General features: G+C 44.2%; 2 protein-coding genes across 3 annotated transcripts in view; one reads left to right on the forward strand and one right to left on the reverse strand.

Moving 5' to 3' along the window:
- LOC148823355 (single-stranded DNA-binding protein 3) overlaps positions 1-4,562 on the forward strand; it is a 69,935-nt gene extending 65,373 nt beyond the window's left edge. For both annotated transcript variants that reach the window (XM_088926991.1, XM_088926992.1), the window contains 5 exons: positions 37-107; positions 706-784; positions 1,173-1,201; positions 1,474-1,575; positions 2,768-4,562. In XM_088926991.1, the coding sequence (XP_088783117.1) occupies positions 37-107; positions 706-784; positions 1,173-1,201; positions 1,474-1,575; positions 2,768-2,797 (311 nt within the window). In that variant the 3' untranslated portion in view covers positions 2,798-4,562. The remainder of the gene's footprint in view (positions 1-36; positions 108-705; positions 785-1,172; positions 1,202-1,473; positions 1,576-2,767) is intronic.
- Positions 4,563-5,937: 1,375 nt separating this feature from the next.
- Positions 5,938-13,733, reverse strand: mrpl37 (mitochondrial ribosomal protein L37). Its single transcript, XM_088926990.1, has 7 exons — positions 13,201-13,733; positions 12,238-12,421; positions 10,750-10,865; positions 9,772-9,957; positions 8,862-9,016; positions 8,015-8,218; positions 5,938-6,210 (listed from the first exon to the last, which is right to left on the reverse strand). Exons 1-7 carry the CDS (start codon positions 13,598-13,600, stop codon positions 6,133-6,135), a joined length of 1,323 nt encoding a protein of 440 aa, XP_088783116.1. The 5' UTR covers positions 13,601-13,733; the 3' UTR covers positions 5,938-6,132.
- Between the last annotated feature and the right edge of the window lie 192 nt (positions 13,734-13,925).

Consider the following 13,925-nt stretch of genomic DNA (forward strand, 5'->3'; position numbering starts at 1 on the left):
GGCACGTCCTCTCTCTCTTTGTGTATACACTTGCAGATTCCACAAACTCCAGTGACAACCTCTACACAATGATTAATGCTGTACCGCCTGGTGGAAACAGAACAAATGTGAGTGGTTCAGCTCTCTCTCGACGAAACGGAATTATTGCAGCTGCTGTACGGTTGTATTTTATTTAATTTAAATTAACCAAAAGACATGAACAAGAAGATCAGGAAGATCCAGTTTTAAGTGTTTTCCACAAGGTCAGAAACCTCTCCTGCTATAGGCACGCTACAGTGCAATGGAACTGCTGCTTCTTTAGTCTGGAAATGAGGGGAGAATTAGGACTACTATCAGGATTTCTCAACTAGAAAAATCCCACAGTGTGCTCTGTTCTGTACAGTATTAAAATCTCGAACCGACTCCTCTCTCTGTAAGCAAAGTGCCAGATACGGGATTCTGAGATCTAGTAATTCAGTAATCCAGTGATGTATGGTGGACAGGAGTGTCATCTTAAAAAGTGACAAAGGCCGCGAAGTGGCTGCGTTTTCACCTCCCGGTCACCGAGATCTCCCCCCTGAACCCCCGCGGGGGGGCGTTAGAGCCTAATTGAGTCGCTCCCTGGGGGGTCAGGGGCCACTCCTGCCGGGCTGTTTGTCAGGGTAATGTGTGCCGTCTGCACAGGGGGCGTGGCGTGACCCGGCTCTCTCTCTCTCGCTCCCTCAGTTCCCCATGGGCCCGGGCTCTGACGGCCCCATGGGTGGCATGGGCGGGATGGAGCCGCACCACATGAACGGATCATTAGGTAAGCCAAGCCTCTCTCTCGATGAGTGCCAGCGGAATTTAATAAAGCAGATGCTAAACACAACATCAATGCTATTGATCTGAAATGTAAGCCTGTGATGAGGAGGGAGTTGTTCTTGCTAATAGCACTGTCTGCTTTTTACTGCAGGAATTTATCCAATTTACAGACACCATTTCTTCATTGAAATAAAGAAGGACTGACGCAATGTGAATTGTATCCGTTTCTCTGTCAGTGTGTGCATTTTCACTTTTGGGCATCATTAATAACCGTTTTAAACACCCTAACGAGCTAGATGGAGCCGAAATGGCCTCCTTGTTTATTATGCTCTTAAAAAACAAAGCTAGAATCTGGGAAAATAATAACTTCTTTTTTCTCCCGATTCACGCAGGGTCAGGGGATATAGATGGACTTTCTAAGGTAATATTTTTTTCCCCATCACTGATTGTCATTGTAAACGTCCCGGGTGTGTGCAATATTTTTATGGCGGCGCCTGGAGTACCACAGCCTTGTTGTAGGCCAGCCTGTATTCCTGAAGCCTGCACGTATCTGATATGTCAGCAGTTAAAAAAGCGAAGGTGTGCGGTGCAGTGCTTTAGATTTTATGTGTTTTCTAATAACTGTTTGAAAGATTCTGCCGTTAATAACGCTCTGGGCCCGTATTGATTTTGCGCTGGTCTTGGTCCTTGCAGAATTCTCCCAACAACATAAGTGGCATTAGTAATCCACCCGGGACCCCGCGGGACGACGGCGAGCTGGGGGGCAACTTTCTCCACTCCTTCCAGAACGATAACGTGAGTACTGGGACGCGTCCCCCGGCAGACGACGGTCCTACGTGTGCTTGGGCCCAGAGGAGAGGGCAGGACGCTTTTATTCCAGCCGATCGAGTTTATGACATGTACTCCTCATCGGGTCTTTCTGTTTTGCTTAACAACAGTATGGAAGTTTGTCTTGAGGGCCTGAGAAGAATTAGCTTCTTTATCTATTGGGCTGTTAGATGAAGGTATTCTTCATGTGAATGGACAGGGGTTAGATCATATTTCTGTGAACAAATCCTAGGAGCGTAGGAAAGGTATTTCATGCAGACAGTGTATGTTATTGGTTCTGTATTCAAACAGTGAGGAAGTACAGGAAGCTTATGAAGCGAGTGGTGTACCTTGTGTTGAAGGTTCATACCAGAGGGTGCTGTGTCTGCTCAAGAGCGACCATCGCCCTTTTTCCAGAACCTGTATTGGAACGTTCTGGTTCTGATGTATATGGAACACTATACTGGATCTAGAAATTTCAATTATTCAAATATTAACACTGTCTCAATTAAAAAAAAAAGGAGGGATCAAGTGTGTATTTATGTGAGAGCGAGGCTCTGTTTCTAGTAAGTGTCTGTGCATACCAGCCATAGAGTGATATCACTCCGGAAAAGTAAAAGCTCAACTAAATGCAACCACTTAGGTTTTGAACATTTTTATGTTCCCTAATCACGAGCCTGAGGTGCAGAACTCAAAAACATATCGTGAGTTGTTGAGTGTGGTGGCATGTTGGCACAGTGCCCAGCGTTGCTTCCTTGCAGCACTGGGGCCCTGGGTTCAAATCCGGACTTGGGATGTAGTCTGCATGGAGTTTGCATGTTCTGCCTACGTTCGTGTAGGTTTCCATGTCCAAAGACATGCTTGTAGGTTAATTGACAACTGGGAAAATTGGACCTGGTGTGTGTGTGTGTGTGTCCTGTCTTGCTCCCGTGAGTTGCCAGTTTAGGCTCCGGCTCCCCCACGACCCCCAGTGGGATGCAGTGGTGAGAAAAGGAATGGATGGACTTCTTAGTGCTCGTTATCTCTGTGATGGCTTCGAATGTAGAGCATTTTCAGGGGTTTTTAATGTACTGCAAATACGTTGCCTCCAGATGAGCAGCCTCGCAGCTGCCGCCCTGTGCTCTGTGCTGTGCGCTCGTCTTTCTGTGTGGAACAGCTGTCCTGTGTTGATGTCTTCCAGTACTCTCCCACCATGACGATGAGTGTGTGATTGCCCCACCCCCCCGCCCAGGACAAGAAAGAGTCAGCCATCGCTTGGAGATAACCATATGCAAGAAGCAGCGTATCCGTTCGAAAAGGAGCTGAGGAAGCACCCCGAATTTAGTTTCGCGCAATAACCAAGGACAAAAACATGGCTGAACTTCTTGTGTTCCATAAAACATGAAGGACAAAACTTTTTCAAGACGTGACAAAACCAGCTTCTGGAAGGATTATATACATACATGATGACACATTTTAGTTACTTTTTTCTCCCCCCCCCCCCCCCCCCCAGTTATAATTTTTTTTTTTCCTGAGCGCAAAAAAATAAAACGGAAAGCTGACTCGACCTCTTCTGCTTTGTTCTTGAAAACTGTTGTCTTGTCTGTGCCGTGCCGAGCGGGGATGATAGTCTAGATTCGAGAGGTTCATTCGTGTCGTTGCTACGTTTCAAACTGGACAGTCTGCACGTGCGCTGTGGATCGGTTTCGAAAAGAAAAAATGGGACAGTAGTAGGCAAGAGTCTTTTTTTTTTCCAATAAAGTCGTTCCTTCATCCCAGCTACAAGGTGTCTCTCAAGAAAGAAATTTCTCAAAAACACACTTCTCCTTGGAATTCTCTGTAATGAACTCTCAGAAGATGCCTTGAACTCGGTGAATCTTAGTTTTTTTTATTATTTTTTTTTTTAGATTAACATGAAGATCCTGCATACTGGACCTTGTGTGGGAGAATTCTGCTTTGAAAAAGATCCTTTTTACTAGGTTTAATTTAATTCTGTTTGTATAACTCCTCCAATGTAACAAGTGCAGTAGATGCTTTCAAAGAATCCACCTAAGTCTGCATTTACTGGGAAGTGGGCTATTTGGCTGAGGGTGAAAAAGAATGATCTCCCAAGCACTGCATTTGTCTACTTTCATTTGTATTTAAATGTTAGGTTCTGACTGCTGTTTTGTAGACATGCTCTGTTCAAAAGGAAGAAAACCCTCCATTCGTCGGGGGGGGAGGGAGTACAGAAACTGACACAAACCCTGTTGTACAGCGACATTGTGTGAAAGCTGGGATCTATGTACAGTACACTACCTGTAGATGGTCTTTTTTTTAAGCCCACACACTATAAAAAAAAAGTGTATCATGTAATGTATAAAATATTATCTGCCTGGACATACCTTTGTGCTGATTCTCGAACATTGTAGCTGTTTCTGTGTTTCTTACCTTGTAGTATGGTTATAATGAGAGACAAAGTAATTATTATACATTGTAGTTTGTGTTCAATATTTGTTGCTAATATTTTATCAAGGGATGATCCCCTCCCCCTTCCCAAAATCCCTGTTTCTGAACCCCAAAACCCTCTCTCCCCGATCAATTTTTATTCTACTTCTAATGCCAGATTTGTATTGATTTCTTGCTGCAGTTAGAGATATTTCATACTTTTTAAATAGTGAATTATTTAAATGTATTTTTATGTCTTTGCTTCAACTAGGCATTTCACTGTGCTTAGCTTAGGGTATTCGAGAGAAAGTATGGCAGCCTCACGACTGCAGTAAGAATAGAAAATGCAAAAAAAAAAAGGTTTTGTGGTATTGCTGTAAGCCTTTGGTCTTCAGGACGCTTTTTTTAAGCGGAGAATTGTTCGCTTGGAAATGTAATTTTACAATAACTAAATTATTTGTCTTCATTGGTATGGGATGGTTTTTTTTTTTGAATGAAACAGTTCCCCAACCCCCACCCTCTCTCTTCTTCCCTCCCCACACACTGTAATAAATATCAAGATGAAACGGTCTTCATACTGGTTTGCTTCTGGAAATGTTTGCTCCTAGGCTGTACTGTTAAGACGTTCTAAAATAGTGTTTGGACCAAAAAAGTGGTGGAAATCCAACTGTTTCCTGCGGTATGTGAAGAGGATTCAAGCGGAGAGCCGCGGTTACTCTCGCTGGCGAGAGGCTGACCCTCCTGACCCCTTAGCTGACTGATAAATGTATCTGGATTTGCTCTATAGGAGCCTGCGGAGACCAGATACGTGGCAAATGGAAAACCGTTTCTCTGTGCTGCCACCTTCCATCATAGCCTTTTATTGCAGTTTGTTGGAGGTGGAAAACAGTGTTTCATAGATGTACTGCCTCTGGGTTACCAGGACGCTATTGAACTGGCCTTTAGATTAGTTTATTTCTCAGGTTACGTTGCTGTTGTCGTCTCTGGGATTCTGCCCTGCACCAGTGAACCAGCGGGTTGCACTCTGCCTGGCTCAGACCCTGCTTGGCGCCGTGGTGTCCTGTGAAACCCAGCGAGAGTCCGGTTTCTCGGAAACATCTGGGACAGTGCAGGTGAAAAATCAGTCCCCAGTGTTAACTATGTTCCAGGCCCTTCTAGCGAACTGTATGTGGGAGTGGAAGCAAAGTGGGAACTGGCACAATTTCAGCAGTGCGTTGTCGCTTTTCCCCGGCCAGAGCAAGCCCAGTGCTACAGTTAGTGTGATGATTAACCTCTCCAGCATGATGGAGCAGCAAGCAGGCTGTAGCCCAGCGGCCTTCACTTAGAAGTCCGCTGTGCACAGCACAGTGTGAACTCGTGATGTGACCTAGAAGAGGAGTGAAAAGGGCTGGTCTATTACAGTTTCGTTTACTCCCGTCAGTATGAAGGAAGTGTCACATTTCTTCATGTAACTCAGATGAAGTACTTTGTATATGATGATGATCCGTTGCCTTGTGACTGTCATGAAAACATTCGGCGTTTATTAGAAAATGAAAGGAAAATGCTCTTAAACCTTTAAATGCATTAATTCTGTTGTTGGAGACAGTGATGGAGCAGTTTAATTACATAGGATGGGCCTATAGGGTGCTGATGGGACTGGTGTTCTTGTAAGTAACTACATGCCTGAATTATTTATTCCCACTATTAGGCTTGATTGTTTTTTACATTGTAAATGAAAAGTTATTTAAGTGAAGTGCTTTTGAAATAGATCATTTAAAAGTCTGTTAATGAGGGTGTTGGTAAGAACCAAATCTGTCCAGTGTTTTTTTTTTCAGGGAAGGGGGTTGAAGGCCATTTTGCAAACAATATAATTCCAATAAACTTTGTAAACCATAATCACTCATAACGGATCCCCTACCATTAAAAACATAACTTGGTAAGAATGGAAAAATACAAAGAATTATAAGCTTTCATTTTCTCTTTATTTTGAACCGGATGTGGATTGTAAAAGTCACAGAGAAAAATGCAGATCGGTTCTCCAAACAGTGGTGAGAGAAGATGGAATAAATCGGATGTCTCCATCACTCTGATCGCACAGTGGTCTATATCCAACCAACGAGCAGTGCCCAGGAGAGAAGAGGGTGGAATTTCACTGGCCACTCACACAGCTCCATGCAAGTACAACGCAAGGAATTTCCTGAATGTGTTGGGCTGATATCCTGATAAGCCAGCAGGAACCTCAAGAGACGGAGAGATTTACTTACACTACATATCAGGTAACACTGGTCTCTACTAAATATTCTGGGTGTTTTCTTCTATATATCTACCTGTCATTTAAAATGCACAAGAAGATTAAAATTACACTCTGTACAGTGTCGCTTGGGTTGTATTCATTGATTGATCACAAGGATTTAAAGTAGCTTGGAGCTGGCAAACCCCAGATCCTGTAAAATGTACCAGCTAATGCAGTGATTTTGCTCACTGGTGGTTGTGCAATATATACAAGTGCATAAATTTAACCAGCCCCTCTAGTTCTTTTCATGAAGAGAGATTTTCAATGCATAGCATCCTTCTGACTTAATAGGGAAGCCTTTGTAAATGCAATACTGTACTGACTCATCATCGTTACTTGTGACAGCCCCCTTGTGGTCATGCAACAAACTAGCATGTCCTTTTAAATCAACTGGAGAACAATACACTGTAAAAAAAAATCTCATTATAAAACAGCAGTAATGTGCAGCAAGTAAAACTTCACATCTAAGTCACACGGATCCTGTCTTAAACCCTTTGTGCTATTTTACACAAAACGAGCTCCAGTTTTGAGGTGGATATTTCCCATAGCACAAATCTGGATTTTTAAGGGAAGAATGGTTTGGAATAATTCATTTTCCAATTCCAAGGTGTCTGCCAGATTGTATTAAATAAAAGCACTGATTCCACAAGTTCTTATAGATTTGCCTAAGGCAAATATAAGATTCCCTTTTCAAGCAACAGAGCATTAAAAAAAAGTAATTTTTCTGATGGTATCTTTGTAGCAGATGCACTGCCACTGTATTGAAGAGGGAATGACTGGTAAATTCATGAATTTGCCGATTAACATTGGTCATCCACAGGGGGTCCACTGTGAACATCGCATACTAGTAGTGTCCTGTATGTGGAATCAGTACAAGCTATACCCCTGTGATGCAGGTGCTATCTTGTGGAATTCCGTCCCATCCCTCCCCTACAGCCTGGACAAGCGCGTGTGAGCCCAAGATGTCCGATGTTCCGACTGGAAAACCCACATTAAGATTAGCCTGGAGGGAGGGCAGCCTGTGGGATCCCAGGACGTAATCAGCATAGCTCCATGCAGTCAGGTTACCATCAGATACCCCCCCCCCACTCTAGCTCTGTAATGACCGGTCCTGCCCTGACCATCACAGTGGGATTCTCAACCGTATTGGCAAGGCGCTGGGACTGGTGCTCTCCCAGAGAAAGGCCTCTCAGTGCCAGGCTGCGTTTCACTTGCCCCGTTACATAGTGCTGGCTGTGGATTCCCTTGAGCCCTTGACTTTATCCCACCTCCGACATACGCAATGCAGGGAGGTGTTGCTCTCCTACTAAACGGGGCACATCGGTTCCCTTCCCCCCTACTCTTGATTTTTTTTCCCCACCAGGATTGACATTTAACAGATTAAACCACCGCATTACCTAGACCCAGTCAGCGCATTAGCAAGGTGATCTGGCACTACTTCTGCCGCAAAGTCCCTCGAGTGCATCATGAACGTGAGAGATTAACGACTGAAGAAAAAAACATTTGAATGCCAAAAATATTTAATCGATAGTTAAAGCTGGTCTACTTCCTTTTTCTAAAAAAAACATACATGGGGAGAAGGATGTTTCTTCTGCTGCTGAGCATATCTAGACCATACCTCAACAAGCAGAAGACGTAAATAGCATAACCCATACCCCTTCAGCCTGGCTCAATGGGAGAGTAGAAAGACGAGCAGGGCACTTCTGAGGTTAAACCTCAAGTGGGATCATCAGAAGGGTTTTTACTTACTTTGACAACCTTCTTCTTAATCAGCGGGAGGCATTTCGCGTAGTCGTAAAGCAGCTGATCCTGATCCACCCACACCAGGTTTTTCACACCTGTGTCCGGGCTCAGCTCCGTGGTGTTGAGCTGAAACACGACGAACTGGAACATCCGGCCATCGGTGGCTATGCTCTGCACCACGATGGGCCGCTCTAAGATCCGGGGCTGATCCTGAGTGCAGAATTTAAAAAAAAAGCACCTTTCTCTCTATTTTCTTTCACCCTGCACAAATCCCTGTGAACATGGATAAGAACGTGCAGACTCCACAGAGAAGGAGCAATAGTCCAGAATCTAACCCTGGACCGAAAAGCGAGGAGGCTGCAGGGCTTCTTTTTAATGTTTTTTGTTCTTCAGTAGCTGAAACACGTATAGATTTTCATTAAATCAGCTCAGAGGAGCAGGACTGGTGATGCACAAGCCACAGCATGCAGGGATGCAACTTCCTCCATTGGGACTACTACAGCTGAAGAGCTGCCCCCACCCCTCTAGACCTCACTGCAGCCACAACATCTTCTTGCAAGAGGAAGTTCAGTGTCATTTCTTCTGAAAGGGATGACAGAAGCCCTTCACTCAGCTCTGCACGCAGGTGTTTTAACGAGTACTATTGCAGTTGCATTTGTAATCTCTTTCATGGTTTCCAAAGCAGAATTAAAGGCTGTCCCATCCTTGAACTACAGGAAATAGTGTTAACACACAAGGTTGAGAGAAAGGGTGTGGTCAGCACAGGCGTCCTCTAAACAAAAAGCTCTTGGATGCCACCTGTCCTCTGCCACCCATGTATAAACCAGCTACTTGCATGCACTGCAGCACCTACCCCATAGAGAGCCTGGGCCCTTGCCAGCGCGTTCCCAAAGGCGAACATGACCATCTTGGCACGGAGCTGCTCGGGCCTCAGCCGGGGCCCATCCTCGCCCGCCTCGCGGAAGAACACCGTGTGGGCGTGGGGGTAGGGGTAGCCCTCTCCGAACCCTGCAGGCCGGACAGGGGGGTCAGGGGTTAAACCTCCTGCGGAGACGAGGCCTCCTCCGTTCCCCTGTGCGCAGGGGCCTCCGCTGGCCAAAACGGAAATCTCTGATCCGGGATTAAACACACCTCTTTTGCTTTGAAATGCTTTGTACGAAAACAAGGGAGTCAGCTTAATGAACCGCAGGAGTGTTTCGCTCATGTGTGAAATGTTTGGTTAACCAATCTGCTTAAACATCAAGGACCTGTAAGAATCTCGGGTGTAAAAACCTCTTCAGAATTCCTCAGAGAAGAAGAGCCTTTTCTCAGGGTGCTGAGTCAGTCCAGGCTTTAACCAAGTCTAGAACACAGACTTGATCCAAGTGTACTAAATCATAAGGGGTAGAGAGACAAGGACAGGGGGTCCACATGGGAAAAATTAGGGGAATTCATTTAGTTTAGAGACTGGGAAACACTTCATTACCCAAAGCTACAGGCTTCCCAGCCAGGGGTGTGAGGCCCAAACTCTGGGCTCCTCTAAGAAATGACTGGCAATATGGGCGCCAATCGATTGCAAACTTCTCCCCGTGATCTTATCGATGGCTGGATCTAAGCAATCCAGGTAAAATGCATTAAAAAAAAAAACATTTGTCGAATCTTTATTTTTCTCTGTCAATCATAAAAGCTGAGCGAGCAGGTGGAAGACCAAGCCCAGTCGACTCCGGCTGTCACATCTGTGACACCTGTGCAGATGTTGAGAGGCTGCAGGAGCAATGCCCTACCAGTGTGGCTCTTCTCCTGGTAGACGTGCGCGCGCTGCAGGTCGATGGTGGGGGAGATGGGATAGAAGGTGTCCAGAACGTGTTGCTCAGTGCCCAGCACCTCCTCTGTCCCAGCGATCACAGGCAGCGGAGAGCTGCTGCTCAGGAGCAGCCCGTTCTGTCCTCGGACTTGGAAAAGATCAGCATCTGTACAAAATTCAGACACGGCCCTGATTCCACCACGTGCCTTCAGAGACTGCAATAAAACTCATTTATTGCAATAAAAACAGGTTAAAATCCTAGATGCTCTCAGGCAGAAAAGTGAGTAAAAAGGTTTTGTGTGAAGCCTAAATGATGCCTAGTTTGAATTTATTTTTGCGTTCTTTATAGATCCAAAGAATCATTGACTGTCATTTAAGATTCCCTCCTCTTACTAAAGGAGAACACATCGATATTTATGTCCTTGAGCTGCAGTCCCATATAAGCACATCTGGTTTACTGGGCAGTTCTCGCATATGTGAAGAGTTTTAAAGCTGTGTAATTAGGAATGAGTTTAACTAGTTTTTATTTTGGCACTCAGATACCTAAGAAGCATCTACTTAAAAGCTAATTCACACCAGACACAACACACTTGTCTAGAATGGAAGCAAATTTGCTTCAGTATTTCTCATTCACAAAGCAGGAGAAAGTGGGGAAGTTCTACATTCAAAGTAGTGCAAAAAGATGAGGGGGTAATCTACAAGCTACAACAAGTATACAAATCTGATGATGATAATACCATTCATTTTCTAAAACATTTTCTAAGATAGACCCTGGATTTTGTGTATTGCATTGCTCATCTTCTGTCCAGTGTGAAATATTCTCAACAAAAGTATAGGTTCTATTGATTTTACTTCTCCACTGCTTGTTTTCTCTCTTTGCACACTGTTTAGTATGAACAGGCTATTTACTGTGCAACGACTGACGTCCAGTTATAGCATTTCTGAAACACAAGCAAACCTCTGCTCCAGTAAGCTGACAGAGTGTACTTTTCAGCCAGCATCCTCTTGGACAGTGAAGGGTGTTTGAACTGTAAGGTTCCACACAGGTGCAGTAGGTTCCTCAGCAAGACTGGACTGCAAAACAGACAAGTGTAGCTTGAGATTCACACAGCTGCAGGGTCCCCCAATGCAAGAAAGGAATCAAAGCCTGTAATAACCTGGGCATCAGCACAGTGGTCTCCTAGCACACTCTTAACGATCTTCCTGTGATGACGTCTTGGGATGGGAGGTTAATTTTCTCTTTCTCTTACCAGGCGTATAAACAGCATGAACAGAAAAATAACCTTATTTTTTCAGTTTTTTTGTGAAAGGTTCTTCTAGCTTAGCTCAGCTTAAATCCCTCCCATCTGGTCGTAAAATGAAAAAAAGACTAGGAGGGGTCAGTTCCAGAATTGATGGTAGTAACTGGTTAGGGATTAATTGAATTCAGATTCCCTGAGCCCGCGTTCCCCCAGTGACAGACTGGGTGTTTCTTAAGGATCTAATTATCATTAAAGGAATAAAAAAAACTCACAGGGCTCAACCATCATACTTTGTTCATAAGTGATAAAATTCCATTTGTGTTCTGCAGCTCAGGACTAAAGGCAGTAGTGAAACAGCTGCAGGAGGATCTCAGCCATTAATGACAAACAGAAACACTGGGAAGGCACTGCCAATTATTAGAAATTATTTTTAAAGCCATTTAAAAATATGCTACGGTGCCAATTTTTTTTAAAAAAAAAGCTTTCCTTCAAATCAAATCAAAGACAGCTTCATTTTTGTTTACTGTATATTACGATTAATGATCAAAGCGGGACTCTTATTCGCACATGAAGATGGGACGTGACATTTGGGTTTTTTCCATTAATGCTCCCACCTTCGCATGAGGCAGAAGAAGAAATAAAAGAAATGTTAAGCGATACAACACCTCTGTGATAAAAGGCAGCTCTCTGTGCTATAAAGGGCATCCTTCCCAAGACGTAATGAGCAATATCAAAGCCTTGGCAATGCCGAAGGACAAGATCAGTAGAAGGGGCTCTTTAAGCAAAGAAATCCTGCCCTGCTGTGTGCTGCATTAATTAGTAAAAACCTTATTCGGACAGTCCCACTGAGAAGACGACTGCCCTGCATTTACTGATGGTCATTAGATTTCACTTTGTCAATATCCCCCGCGGAGCAAAATGTCACATTCCACATTTAAACCAGAGAAGTGATTAAGCCTTTTCAAAGACCAAATGAAAGATCAAAAAGCAGAAAGGTTCCCCAGAACAATGGCCGATATTAAAGAAACGGCCTGGTAACACCTTTCTTCAACAATCCCGTCTTCTGCAGCATTCTAGACGATGGAGTGGGTTTTATTTTTCGTTTTCCCATCGATCCCATTATGTGTTCTTAAATATGAGTAATGACATGCACCCCAAAGCGAAACTGATCCAACGAGATCAGTCACGCGGGATTTTGGACTCACCAGAACCTCTCTCTTGTGGGCCGGGTTTTGGTGGTGTCCCAGAACCGGGCGTGGCTGATTGCTTGCTGGACTCTCTCGTCCTGGTCCTCAATCTGATTGGCTGGGTCCTCAGCCAGACAGAGGATCTGTGGCGGCAGCCCTTGTATCAGCTTGGCCTTGGTAAGCCACAGTGCTTGTCTAACACCTACCAACAGACAGACAGAACGTCACTCCAGACGAGAGCCTGGCCACACTGGACACCCTCACTGGGTATATTGACTAAAACCAAATGGAGCTCTACTCGGGGATAGCTGTAATACTAACAGCTTACACCCCAGACAACTCTTACAACCTTCTGTAGTTGTCCTGACATTGTTTTCATACCGTGGAAGGATCCATAGAAGATGCCACATGCTCCCAACACTGAGAAATGAGTGCCTCTTGTTATTATGAGGGGCAATTTATTCCCCCCCCTCAAAAAATAACACTTCCCAAAATGGGACAAGTTTCCCCAAAGGACATTTTATAAGCTAGGGCTCTCACAAACGTTCATCAGTGCGTCAACCAATTATACTAATGAATGCAAAACACTCACAGTGCAGTGTTAACACAGTACGTTTTGACGTTGTATTTACATAAACGAATTAATATGAACTACTACTGGCACTTAATCAACAAGTGCTTAATTCACATTTTTGCTCAAATATGCAACGAGGGTGCAGTTACAGTATAGCTTCTAATATATTAGCCCCCGTTAGCCGTAATACCGATTGAAAATCAGATCACACCATTTATTTAGCGGAGTTTTACGTAGATCAGTAACAAATGAAGCACGTTTGAAGATTTCACTATATCATTCATAAAATGCAGTACAGTTCTGATTCCCTAAGTTGATCGCACAGACATCGGCGGTACAACAAAACGAAAAACAAAACTATCCATGCTGATCGTAGTAGATCTTTTTGTAAGATGATATTAATTCACCTTCTAGGATGCTCGTCCTCTGGTGGAATATATAACAGGGTTTGTCCTTGTACAGCGGCATCTCCTCATACTTGGGCCCCATGTAATGGTAAGGATCGTGCCAGTCCCGGCGCCAGTGCGAGAATACTGGTTTTGCTAATCCGGGGACATAGTGCATCCTGTCCGCGTAGGTGATGCGCTCCAATCCGGGGATGTCAATAACCTTCTCGTCTTTACTTTGCGGTGGTCCCCTAGACGACAGGCAACGGCAAGTGGAGAAGAATCGGCGCCTTGAAAACTCATCTCGGCAAACCTGCGAGTAGACTCTGCCTCCCGGGACCTCGGCTTTTCTCGTTTTAAAAGTATTTAACGTCAGAATGGGTTCTGCCGCCCTAAAACGCTGCAGAATCACCTTGGACATTTCAGATACTACTGTAACCTTCTGTTATAAGACTAAAAAATGAACGTGTGACAAGTGTACTGTAACCATTTAACTATCTGCACATCAGTGTACAGCACTGGAGGCGGCCATCTTGCACCGCCTACGGAATTGTGGGTAGCGCTTTAGTGAGGCGTAAGAAACCGTGAACAAAGTCTGTTTAAGCAGCGAAGTGTTGAATACGTTTTAATAAAAAACCTTTAGTCAAACACACACAAAAATATGCATATATTCTATTAAAATAAATATGAATACAATTATTGCAATATTTAATTTAATTTAAAAGTTCCTGTTTAACAACACGTTT

Source organism: Atractosteus spatula, chromosome 11, assembly GCF_055471065.1.
Source record: "Atractosteus spatula isolate fAtrSpa1 chromosome 11, fAtrSpa1.hap1, whole genome shotgun sequence".
NCBI lineage: Eukaryota > Metazoa > Chordata > Actinopteri > Semionotiformes > Lepisosteidae > Atractosteus > Atractosteus spatula.